The sequence below is a fragment of the Nannospalax galili genome, unplaced genomic scaffold (assembly GCF_000622305.1).
Source record: "Nannospalax galili isolate Female #2095 unplaced genomic scaffold, S.galili_v1.0 scaffold1145, whole genome shotgun sequence".
Taxonomy (NCBI): Eukaryota; Metazoa; Chordata; class Mammalia; order Rodentia; family Spalacidae; genus Nannospalax; species Nannospalax galili.
Genome location: NW_008352265.1, coordinates 134,631 through 146,708, shown reverse-complemented (window position 1 = coordinate 146,708; position 12,078 = coordinate 134,631). Strand labels below are relative to the sequence as shown.

General features: G+C 44.6%; 1 protein-coding gene across 1 annotated transcript in view; it reads right to left on the bottom strand.

Moving 5' to 3' along the window:
• Heatr1 (HEAT repeat containing 1) overlaps positions 1-12,078 on the bottom strand; it is a 49,060-nt gene that overhangs the window by 13,439 nt on the left and 23,543 nt on the right. The window contains exons 20-29 of the mRNA XM_008849088.2: positions 9,810-9,979; positions 9,291-9,449; positions 7,568-7,807; positions 6,710-6,841; positions 4,142-4,242; positions 3,868-4,011; positions 3,189-3,307; positions 2,976-3,097; positions 1,857-1,985; positions 23-253 (exon numbers count right to left, since the gene is read on the bottom strand). Coding sequence (XP_008847310.1) covers positions 23-253; positions 1,857-1,985; positions 2,976-3,097; positions 3,189-3,307; positions 3,868-4,011; positions 4,142-4,242; positions 6,710-6,841; positions 7,568-7,807; positions 9,291-9,449; positions 9,810-9,979 — 1,547 coding nt within the window. The remainder of the gene's footprint in view (positions 1-22; positions 254-1,856; positions 1,986-2,975; positions 3,098-3,188; positions 3,308-3,867; positions 4,012-4,141; positions 4,243-6,709; positions 6,842-7,567; positions 7,808-9,290; positions 9,450-9,809; positions 9,980-12,078) is intronic.

Genomic DNA, 12,078 nt, shown 5'->3' with positions numbered 1-12,078 from the left:
CCCTGCCCCCCCATATTCTGACCTTTTCTCCACAGGCAGCCACCAGCGCTGTTTTAGTGACATACTGTTCGAAAAGCGAGATAAGCAGAACCCACAGGAATTTCTCTGCACCGAGTGTGTCGATCAGCTGAACAAGAATAGGCAGGCGCCTGTGCTCTGGCACGTGTGGGAGTGCGTCCACAAATACACCAATGATTTTTACCACGATCTCTTCGACATTTCTGGTGACTTCTACAGAGTCTCCAGTATCAGACTGCAAAAGAACCAGCAGGGACTGGAGCAGGCACAAATAGGCCTCCTCAAAACCAGCTTGCAGGGACCAAGATCAGGCCTATCACTAAACATTCCATTGGACATCTATCTTATCTCGGGCACTATTTGAGTACAAAGTGTAGGTGTGGGTCTTGCCCCACTGGAGAGTTACCATGTGTATAAAACAAGATGTCACACAGAGGACAAGAGGCAGGAAGTGGCAGAAGGCTGTGTGGGTCACCTGAGCAGGCCACGCAGGTACCCATGCATGGGCAGAATCAAAGCAAGCTCACAGAGAAGGCCAACAGCCCCCATGGGCTCCAGACCAAGTTCAATCCATTTAACTCTAGGACTTATGATCAAAACAGTCACTGAATGAATGAAAGAATGAATTAAAGGGTAAACAACTAAAGGGCTAAACCAATGTCCTCCACCAGCACTGACACCTGTCTTCCAGGTCCATCTGCACCATGCTCTGCAGACACTGTGTCCATGCCCACATGGGGCTCTTACGCTCCTGACTGCTCTGCCGTGCCAGTCCTACCCTCTGTGCTAGTTCAAATCCTATTTCTTATGAAATTTTCTTGCTACAGCGGTCCATATGGACTTTCCCCTAGTCTTGATTCCAGCACTTATTTATTCCTTTGGCACATGTGTTTTTTAGGCATACATCCTGTAGCCGCCAACTTATCAGACAGATGAAACACAATCTAACATGTTTCCCAAGAATGAAGGGAAACAGTGAGGGTGTTTACCCCTCGAAGGAGTAAAGTGCAACTAAAGACTTTAACAAGTCAGACAGCCAGACCCTTTACATACGAGGTTGCCTTTGACTCCCCACTTCCTCATTTCGCACTGGCAAAGACTACCCTATCTCCCCAAGTCTTGGCTCTCAGAGGACGCTTAGGAATGTCTGTTATATCGCATGCTAGCGATGTATTCTTCTTTTACTTTTTCTCTATAGCATTCTCGGTTTAAGAAGTTCGCCATCAAATTTGTGTGATATCTGCACAAGACCCATGCAAACTTGGGCAGACAAAAACCCAGAACTGTGCAAAGAACAGCAGGCCCCAATCTTAGTAGAAGAATTATTGGCAGCTGATTACTGCTGGGTGAGGAAGAGCTGATCTAGAAGGGAGGGACTCCAGACAGACTGCCTAGACCCCAGTGAATTTGCATTGAGAGACATCTCCGGACACCAATGTTACATAATAGGACTTAGAACAAATGACAGAATGTATGAACTCACGTGGGGCGGGGTGTTATGGGAGGTGCCAAAGGACAAGTGGGAAGGGGATACAGAGATGATTTTGTGTATCAAATACACAAAAATTCAATAAAACTTTAAAAAACATTTATGTGACATCTAAAATAGACAGTTGGTCTGAATCTATCCATCAGCATGGTGTCAGAACACTTCTGTGGTTACATTGCTGTGGCTCAGCAGACCTAGACTTAACACATCTGCCTGCGCTCTCAGAAAAGACTAGTTACTTGTAAGCTCACTTGCTGGCTTCCACACTATAAAATTCAGGGCAGAAGGATCTGGCCCTTCCATGAAAACTGAGCATGAAGCACAGCAGCGGTGGCACCGCACGGCTTACCTGAATGAGAGCTGGGATAACCATCTTCACTGTCTTGCTGATAACTTGGAAACTGTAAGCATCATCGAGGCGCATGACATTGGCGCCCATGAATGTAAAGATAGACATGATATTGTGCAGAACTTTATCCTGAAAGAAAGCACAACTGTCAGCATTTTCTGCTTCAGATGTACCAAATCCAAAGACTGATTGAAAACCAGCAATAAAAATAAAAATATCTTGCTGAAAAATAGGAGAAAGGCTGGGCTAGGACTGGAGCTCAACAGCAGATCTCACATGCAGGGTAGACAAGCACCTGGTCAATCTTTGATACCACCAGGAGTAAAAACAAACCAAAGTAGAGCCGGGTGTGGTAGGCCATGCCTTTAGTCCCAGCACTCGGGAGGCAGAGGCAGGTGGAGTTAAGAGGCCAGCCTGGTCTACATAGTGAGTTCCAGGACAGCTGGGGCTACAGGGAGACCCTGTCTCAAAAAGACAGTAAGTAAATAAATAAACAAATAAATAAGGGCAGATTTCAAGTTTCCACATATAGGAATGGCCAAGCGTATAAAATAAGAAAAGCAAAATATGTGGACATTCCACACCATTTGTCATCGGGGAATTATGATATCAAAATGGCAAGGTCCACTCCATGTCTACTACAGTGGCTGGACATGTGCTACCAAGATGGACATCATGAGGCAGATGAAAATCAAATTCACCTTCTTGTCACTGGTGAGGCTGTTTATAGGCGTAGTGAGTGGGCTGTTTTTTTTTGTTTTTTTTTTTTTTTCAGATAACACGAATACTGTCTTCCTGGACAGTTACAGTGTGCAAGATACTTTATGAGGAGCCCCACCTCGCTGAGTCCTCATCACAACCCAGTTAGAAGGTTCCTGTTATTTTCACTTTACTAACAGGAATGGAAGCCCAGCATCTTTTTTTTTTTTTTTTTTTTTTTTTTTTTTTAATGCTGACGGTTAAATCTGGTGCCTCACACATGCCAGGCAGGAGCTCTACCACTGAGCTACAGACCCAGGCCTATCCTCAGCCCAGGGAATTTGCATGTGTGTGCGCCACTGCATTTCCAGGGAAGAAAAGTACCTGAGACAAATGCCAAGTCTTACAGCTTTCCCTTACCGGAAATATTCCAGCAACAGTACCCAAAAGTAAGAGGGCGTGGTGATGGGTCTGAGGCATCTCCGAAAGGCGGATGCACTGGACTATGAGTTCCACATTGAATTTCTCCTCATCTACAACACCTACAGTGGTGGGGAATAAAAAAATCTAAGCAGCAGATCGCTTCACAGGAAACAAAGTGCCTCTCTCTGCGCCCTGTGCACAAGTGCGCACCTTTAGGGATTCTGCCGCCGTCAGGTGAGAGCTTCTGGCAGATGTTGAGCAAACAACTGAGAATCAATTGCTTGGTGTATTCCATGTTCCCCTGCTCTGAGGACAGAGGTTCTAAACACCTGCAGGAACCACAGAAAAGAAGTGAGGGGACAAGTTAATGATCACTGTCCAGAACTCTTTAGCAATTACTAAAACACAATCATTAAACACAATCTTAGACGTAAAATTTCTAACCCTAATTTCTTTTTCATAGTCAACTATTATGTCAAATTATTTCTTTTGTGTTGCACTTTCCACTCACTACCTGGAATCACACTCAACTCAGCGGCATATTCTCTACCTGAGTTCACACCAAAAGCACAGCAGGTGTCCTATTGTCAACTTAACTACGAGCAAGGGTGGCCCACACACAGCACTGAGATTTAGTTAGGAAAAGGAGGTGGAAGATGAGTAGCCACTGACAAAGGACACACATGAAGATTGGCTTAGGAAGCCGGTGATAGGGAGCCAATTCCAGCTTCGGTCTTCCAACTCCAGTACTTCAGCTTCCTTTACACAACAGGACTATACAAGTCAGTGAAGAGAGGACAAACTAGAACTATGCTGAAAGGAGGATGGGACGTCAACTCGGACAACTTTTCACAATCAGTCTCTCCCAGACTGAAGCTGAGGGTCATACCTGGACAGCAAGTTAAAAAGAGTTGGTATCAGTGTCTGGGGGTTTTTGAGCTTCTTTTTGTGCTGCAGCAGCTCTAGGATGAGGGTGACTCTTTGCCAATAAGAACTTCCAACTTCCTGAACAGGTTCCATGTCTTGTGATTTTCTAAGAATCAGAGAAGATGCACTGGTCAGTGAAAACTATCCCGGTCATGTGAAATTCATGACACCAAGTCACTATGGCTTTAGAGCGGCCAGAGCCCGAGGACCGAGTAGCTTCTCTCCCCACTGCTTACTTCTGCATCTTCTGCCTCCTCGTCTGCTGCACTGTGCCCAGGGGCCACGCTGTGCCAGGTGGCTCCAGTTCTATTCTGATTTGCTCAGCATTAACTGAAATCTGAAATGTTGAAGAATGAACAGCTGGTGATGGCATTCACTGGGCAGCATGCAAGTAATACACAAGAGTCAGTAAAGCGACCACGTCCACTTTCACGTCTTTATGCCATTCCCCCATCCCCCAAGACGAATACCATGAGCGGCCGGACAACTCTTAGGTATCCTTTAGGAGTGTTCTAGTCTAAGCCACAGCAACTGCTCTCGTACCTCGGCATCCATGCATATCAGCATACATTTCTTTCAACATAAGGTACTAAGTGCAGAATTAGAGTGCTATGGTGATCACAGCTACCTTATTCAAGGCCAAATCCATCTTTAGCCGATATGACATATCTGAAAATCCTTTCTTTTTTTCTTTGCTTTGTTTTGGATTTCTGGAGACAGGGTCTTACTATGGAGCACAGACTGGCCTTGAACTTGTGATCCTCCTGCCTCAGCCTTACAAGTATGGGAATTACAGGTATGGAACACCACCTCTGGCTTGTAAATATTTCATGTGACTACTAGTCTGTTTACGGAGACAGAAGACGGAGGGATTTAGAGTAACACTTTCCCTTTCAAAACCTTTCAAATGTTTTGATGGATCTTAATTCAACAGCACTAAATTATCACTATATTGTACTCAAACTGTTAAAAATATGATTCTAGGGGCTAGAGAGATGGCTCAGCGGTTAAGAACACTGGTTGTTCTTGCAGAAGATCTGGGTTCGAATCCGAACACCCACATGGCAGCTAACAACTGTTCGGAACTCCAGACCCAGAGGATCCAACAGTCTCTTCTGTCCTCTGTGGACACTGCATGACACGGGTGCACTTAACCTATACGCAGGCAACACACTCATATACATAAAATAAATAATAAGTAAAATATTAAAAAAAAAATCTGATTCTAATCTCTCCTCCCATTTCTTTAAGGATGAAGCAGGTGTTCTGATACTTCTACCTCAAGAAAAATCAGGACAAGGAAAGGCCAGAGGGGACAACAACCAAAGCCAGCCCTACACCGTGAACCTGAATGGCGCTCTCTGGTTAGCACACACTTGCTTCTCTGGGGTTTCACGAGTCTCAATCATGGGCCTGCACTTCCTTGACTATGACAGAATGCCACTTCTCCAGTACAGCACGGTGATCCACCCCTCAACACACCACGCAGAGCGTAAATCTAGTCACTCAGTACAGAATCATCCACTCTCTGTTCAACATGCTAAGCCAGATATATTCTAACTGACGGGGAAGGAATAAAACAGAAAGTCATATCCCAAGAGATTCTTCAGCTACAGGGCTGGATCCAGAAACCTCTCTCCTCAGAAAGTTCTGACACCAAAACTACCTGTGACTGTGGACTGAGCGCTAGACAAAACCAAGAAACTGCTGCCAATTTTTTCAGGAATATTTGTAGTGACATAAAAAAACGGCCATTTTTTTAAAAAGATGCAGACCAAGGTGCATAGGGATAAAAAATAAAATGCTGGGCTGGAGACTACAAACTGTCCTTAAGACCAGTTCCAGGGGAACCCGAAGCCCTCTTCTGACCTCCGCAGCACTGCACGACACGGGTGCACTCACATACATGCAGGCAACACACTCATACACATAAAATAAAATAAATAAATTAATTAATTAAAATAAAATAAAAATGCTTTGAGACTTACTTTAAAATATTTAAGCAAATAAGGGAAATAGAACCTATGCTAAAACTTGGGGAGTTCAATCTAGAGAATGGAATTTCATCATTCTGTTGTTCATGCATACCATGTCTGTAGTGTGCATGTAGAGGTGCATGTACATGCATGTGTGAGTGCACAGAGATCCAAGGCTAGCGCTGGGAGTCTTCCAGAGGCCTGTTCTTCACTCTGTTCACCGAACCCCTCGTCCAAGGCTCACCCACACAGCTAGTCTAGCTGGTCAGCTTGTTCTGGGGTCCCCAGTCTGTGTCTTCTGAGTGTTAGAATTACAGGCAGGCTGCCATACCAACAGGAATTTATGTGGGTTTCTGGGGATCTGAACTCTAATCCTTATGCTTGTACGGCAAGTTTTGTTCATGGAGCCATCTCCCTCGTCCCTACCATTCTCTCTTAGTGAATTCAAGAACCAGAATAATCCAGGGATACCGCAATGGCTCGCTTTCAATACATATAAAAGCAACAGGCAGAGCCCCCATTCCATCATGCACAGCACATTCTACAGGTAAAGGATGATCACCTGGCTCAGCACTGAACCTTTCCTGCTTTCCTGTCCTTGCATTGAACAGGCAGCTCATATCTAATACCAGTGAAGATCCAAAATGACACACCCATATGCCGTTACTCACTGAAAATGCACACTTCATACAATGAAAATAATGTGTCTCTATTACCTACTTCTCTAAGTTGTTACTGGCAATGTATGACCCTTTCGGAACACAGAAATACAGGATAGTCATGCACCAGGTAAAGACTGGGCAACAAATCACAACATTTGCAACTCACCCCTTTAAAAGCACTCCCAACAGCCTGAACACAGAGCGAGTGCTTGCAGCTCACCAGTAAGTCAAATAGAATGCACAGGAGCTTCTGCTGAACCTTCTCTTCTGATATAGCTGCAAAAAATGGCTTCGTGATCTAAAGGGCAGAAGAGGCCAAGCCAGTGAACAAGCTTCAAAACCAGAGATGATTTCCTATCATTTCTTTCAATATAAAATGGCTCTCTACTTTATTTATTTGTGTTTTTGAGTCAGGATCTCCCTGAAGCCCCACCTGGCCTGGAACTCGTTAGGTAGACCAGGCTGGCCTTGAACTCAGATATCTGTTTGCCTCTCCCTTCTGAGTGCTGGGATTAAAGGCCTGTACCACCACACCTGGCTCCACTTTTTTTTGTTGTTGTTGTTGTTATTGTTCATTTAAAATGCAAAGCTTTTTAAATTTATTTTTATTGTGTGTGTATGATGTGTGCATGTAAAGATCAGAGGCAGTTCCCTCCTTCCACCACGGTTCTTGCTGTCAGGGTTGTGCAGCAGCACTGTCACTCTGAGCCACCTCACTGGCCCTAAAATGCAATGTTTTTAATGTTCCACATGCAACATTTGTACAGTAGGTAAATGTATCTTCCACTTTTATTTTCTTGACACAGGTCTCAGTATGTAGCCCTGGCTGGTCTGGAACTCACTATGTAAACTAGATGACCTCAAACTCAAGAGAGATCCATCTGCCTCTGTCTGGAGTGCTGGGATTAAAGGTGTGTACCACCATGCCCGCCTCTTGTGCTTCTAAAAGCATGCCTAATCATTTAGTAACTTACAACTCTCTACAGGCTTGATCAAGCTTTGGTTTCTGAAGGAAGTCACTGACCTTTTCAAGGGCAGCGATCTGAACGGTTGGCATTCCTGGGTGAAGTTCCTTTGTTGTATGCACAGCTTTTATAAACAGTTCTAAACTCTTTGGCTCTTTATGTAAAAGTGAAGCTGAGGACTCATTGTATTTTCCTAGTGCGAGGTGCAGAAGGACGGCCTCATCTTTCAGGACAACCGGGCGCTCCTTCATCTTTCCCAGTAACTCTTCCACCATAGGCAACAGCCGGGCGAGCACCATCTAAAAACGGGGCCGGGCATTAGTACAGTCATGGAGGTCCATGCTTTCAGTCACTATTCAAAGACAGCTGAAGAGCCCTGTTGGAGCACTGGGGCCTGTGGACGAAGAGCATCATCATGGTGCCTCTTGGGTAGGAGGTAATGATGATGTCACATCGAGGCGCACAAGGTCACTATGACAGCTTGCCTAGAATCTCCAAGCTCTCTAAAATCTTCAGAGGAGCTGAAGACATTCTGAGAACAGAAAAACTAAAAGCTGATCATAATGATATTTTAGCATTTACTAAAACATGGTGCATTTCCCTCAAACATTTCCAATTTGTATTAATTCAAATGAGGTGAAGGCTTTAATAATTAAACCACGGGCCAGCAAATCACAGCCTGTGGGACAAATCCAGTGGATGACTTGTTTTTATAGCTTATTGACACATACAGCTATGATTTGTTAATGCAACAACTGTGACTGCTTTCCTGATGCAGAGGCAGAGTCAAGTAGCTGCAAGAGAGACCAGATGGTCCACAGAGCCCAAAAGTGTTGATTGTTGTTACCTGCAGAGGACTGGTTCAAAGTCATTCCTTAAACAAAATTCTGGATACTCAAGTCTCGAAAATATGAAATGGCACAGTGTTTGCACATGACAGCTTCCCAAATACTTAAAATCATCTCTAAGTTACTTGTAAAGATAAAAAAATCTGTACATGTTTGGTATAGATACAAGTTTTCTCTCAAACCGTTCCAAACTGAGGTTGGTTGAGCCCACAAAGAACTTCATGGTCAGAGAAGATGGACAGTACTCACTACCTGGTCCTTTGTAAAGACTCAACTTGTAAATGATGCCAGGAACAATTCCGCACTGATAACTGAAAAATCACTTTACCCATGTTAGTTCTCTAAGTCTGTAGTCAGCGCCGTGGGGAACAGGAAGAGGGAACATCTGCTGTGCTGCTCAGCACACACTGCCGTCACTTTACCCATGTTAGTTCTCTAAGTCTGTAGTCAGCGCCGTGGGGAACACGGCACACACAGCAGGAAGAGGGAACATCTGCTGTGCTGCTCAGCACACACTGCCACCTCTTCCTTCTGCACCACGGCTTCCTTGAGAACGTACTGAAGCTATGGATCCCCCACCCGCAACAAGAAAAATGTACAGGCCTATGTATTTAACAAAGGAGCAACTTGCAGTTTCCATAGACTCCTATATCCAAATATATTCCCTTGTGGAGGACGTCTTCCTTGAAAGATGTGCACAAATGAGTTCTTTTTCCATGAGATCTGAGACCTACCTGAAATCAAGCTGATGAGATGATGAACAATTCTAACATGGGCAGAGTCCACGCTGCCTACGTCCTCTATCCTTTTACTATGTAACCCTCCTCCTCCCAGTCTCTGAGCGCACACTCGGGATCTTGCAACCATCTTCCATACATGACGGCCATGACCCTCAGATGGACACACAGCCCTGCATACTGTGTGTCTCACATACCTCACTGTTGACTTCCTGTAGTATTTTCATCAGATCTTTTGCAACGTAAGACGGGCACCCGTACACACAACGAAGGAGGCTGTTCAACGTTTCAGACAACTTCTGATGAGACTTCAGATTCTTTTCTCTCTGTAGCTCATCAAATAAAGTAGCCAAATCCTGCACGCCAGGAAGAAAATTAGATCAAAGAGTTAGAGATCTAAAGACTAAACGTTCTAATCATGGATGCCTCTCCCTCAAACAAAAGGACACTGCTCACACCATCTCATTTCTCTTCGAATAAGCCCCACCTTGGAAGAGCGTCTGTGCCTGCAGCTGGCCCAGTATGGAGAGCTGGTCTTTCATGCAAGCAAAGGGCAGGAGAACTGAAGCAGTACTTGACCTTTTAAAAGCAGCAGACACTAAATTTTGAACTAGTGACGTAGCCCATGAAAATCCCTCCCAGATACGCTGTTGGGGAGAGCACCATCTGAGGTCCACAGGAAGGCTTGCACTCAGCCACTTTGCCAGTGAGCTAACCTGAATGACATAGGTGGCATCTGAAGTGATCTCCTCTGCCTTAGGAACCAGGTGATCTACCACCAGCTGAAACTTTGAGGCCATGCCGCTGAGGGCTTGGAGACACTGAATGGCAGCCCTGCGGACTTCTTTTGTGGGGCTTCCCAGGTTGATGAGTAGAGATGTCACCACTAAAACCAAAGGGGAATGAATATAAGTAGCTCAACTGAAGAGTATGTGCCTGACAAGTGTAATACACACACAGGCTTCCATCCCTTGCACCCTCCCTGCCCCCAACACACACACACACACACACACACACAAACACGCATGCACACACACATGCACACACGCACACAGGCTTCCATCCCTTGCACCCTCCCCGCCCCCAACAAACACACACAGGCTTCCCTCTCTGAAGACTGTTCACTGTTTAAATATCCCAGAAAAATGTTGGCCATGTTTTCTTTCCAGTTGTAGAAATGAGCCCAGTACATCCTTCACCAACTGCCCCCCTCCAAGTGTCTGCTCCCCAATGGGCACACATATCTAAAGTACCCCTTTTTTTAGTCAGGGAACTCATTACATATTCCTGGCTGGCCTGGAATTTGCTATGTAGACCAGGCTGGCTTCAAACTCACTGAAATCCGCCTGCCTCTGCCTCAGGAGTGCTGAGATTATGAGATTAAAGATGTGCACCACCACGTCCTGCACACTTTTTTGACATTGTGGAGTACCCCAGTGTGTTTTCTATATTCAAGCCAGTGCCTTCCACTGGGGAAGGTTAGTCAGGTGGTTTCACAGTAATGCTGCTAACAATGCCCAAGCCCATTCTTGCATGAGTGTGCACAGAACGTTACCCACTGCACACCATGCTTTGCAAATGTTTTACCCTGATTGACATGGGGTTTTTGTTGCTGCTGCTGCTGTTGTGCTGACACAAAGTCTCTCTGCAGCCCAGGATGACCTCAGAATTCTGATCCTCCTGCCTCTACCTCTCAAGTAACTGAGATCATAGGCGTGAGCCAGTTCTATCTGGCTCCCTGACTGATGTTGTTTTTAGTGCAAACATTATATACTCTTGTGTCCAGGGACAGATCATGTGTACTCTGCCTTCTTTTAATGACAGCTAAGTTTTATGTCACACCTGGTGGAACTTCTGTACAGCGAATGAGATTTTCTAACTGTTCGAGCATTGTCCTATTTAACAATCCACATCAGCATCTTACCTAACAATCCCCCCAGAATAGCAGTATCACCCACTCATTCTGCAAGTATCTGAAACTTCCCAATTCCTGCTGCAAGAACACAGTGACAAATCTAACAGCCCCTCACCTCAACTATGTGCTTTCTAGAAACACCAGCTTTTGACTTGGAGGAATATTTTTATCCTCTTCCTTTTATTTTGCTGTCACTTACACAGGAAGAATTTATTGATTTGGGGACATGATATGAGATTTCCCCTTCCACAGAGAGTCCTTTACACTGAACCAATTTTGTATTTTTGATATGGACAGTATCTGCACAAATGTTTCCTGTAGGAGTCTCACACAGCATAGTTCAGAACAACAATAAAGGCCCTTGGTTTTGTTCTGGTCTGCATGTAATCTTGGTTTTAGGTAACAATCTGGAAGCTTTCCTTTTCTTTTTATGTTCTGCCCAGTTCAACAACACTGACAAAACCGGTTTTAGAGGTGTATTAGATGTATCTGTCTGTGAGACCAACCATATTGGTTTTAAAAACTTTTACCAGTTGGGCGTGGAAACCCATGCTCATGATTCCAGCACTCTAAGGCGATGGCAGAGGCCAAGCTGCTCTACTATCAAAGTACCAGGCCAGTCAGGGCTGCAAAGTGAAACCGTTTCAACACACGCACACACACACGCACGCGCGCACACACATCTTCCAGATAAAGAGGTTTTATCTAAATTCCTTTCATGTTAATTAGCTGCTGGGCTTTACTTCATGTTGCCCACTGGAGGAAACTTTGGTCATTTATATTTTGCCAGAAATGATCCATTGTACATATTCCATTTCTAGAATGCAAGAAAGAGCTTGGTAAGTTTTCAAACCTGTCTGCAATCTGTTTTACACTACAAAAGCCTCTTGGTCTCCATAAAGTTAATTTATAAAACAAAGTCAGAAGAAAAAAGCTGAAAAGTTAAACAAGTTTATATAAGGGACAGCTTCAGGCCAAAAAAATTTTTTTTGCTAGATTTCCTATACAGTGCAGCAGAGCTTCTAAAAAATACAAATCCTGCTAGGCATGGTGGCGCATGCCTTTAATCC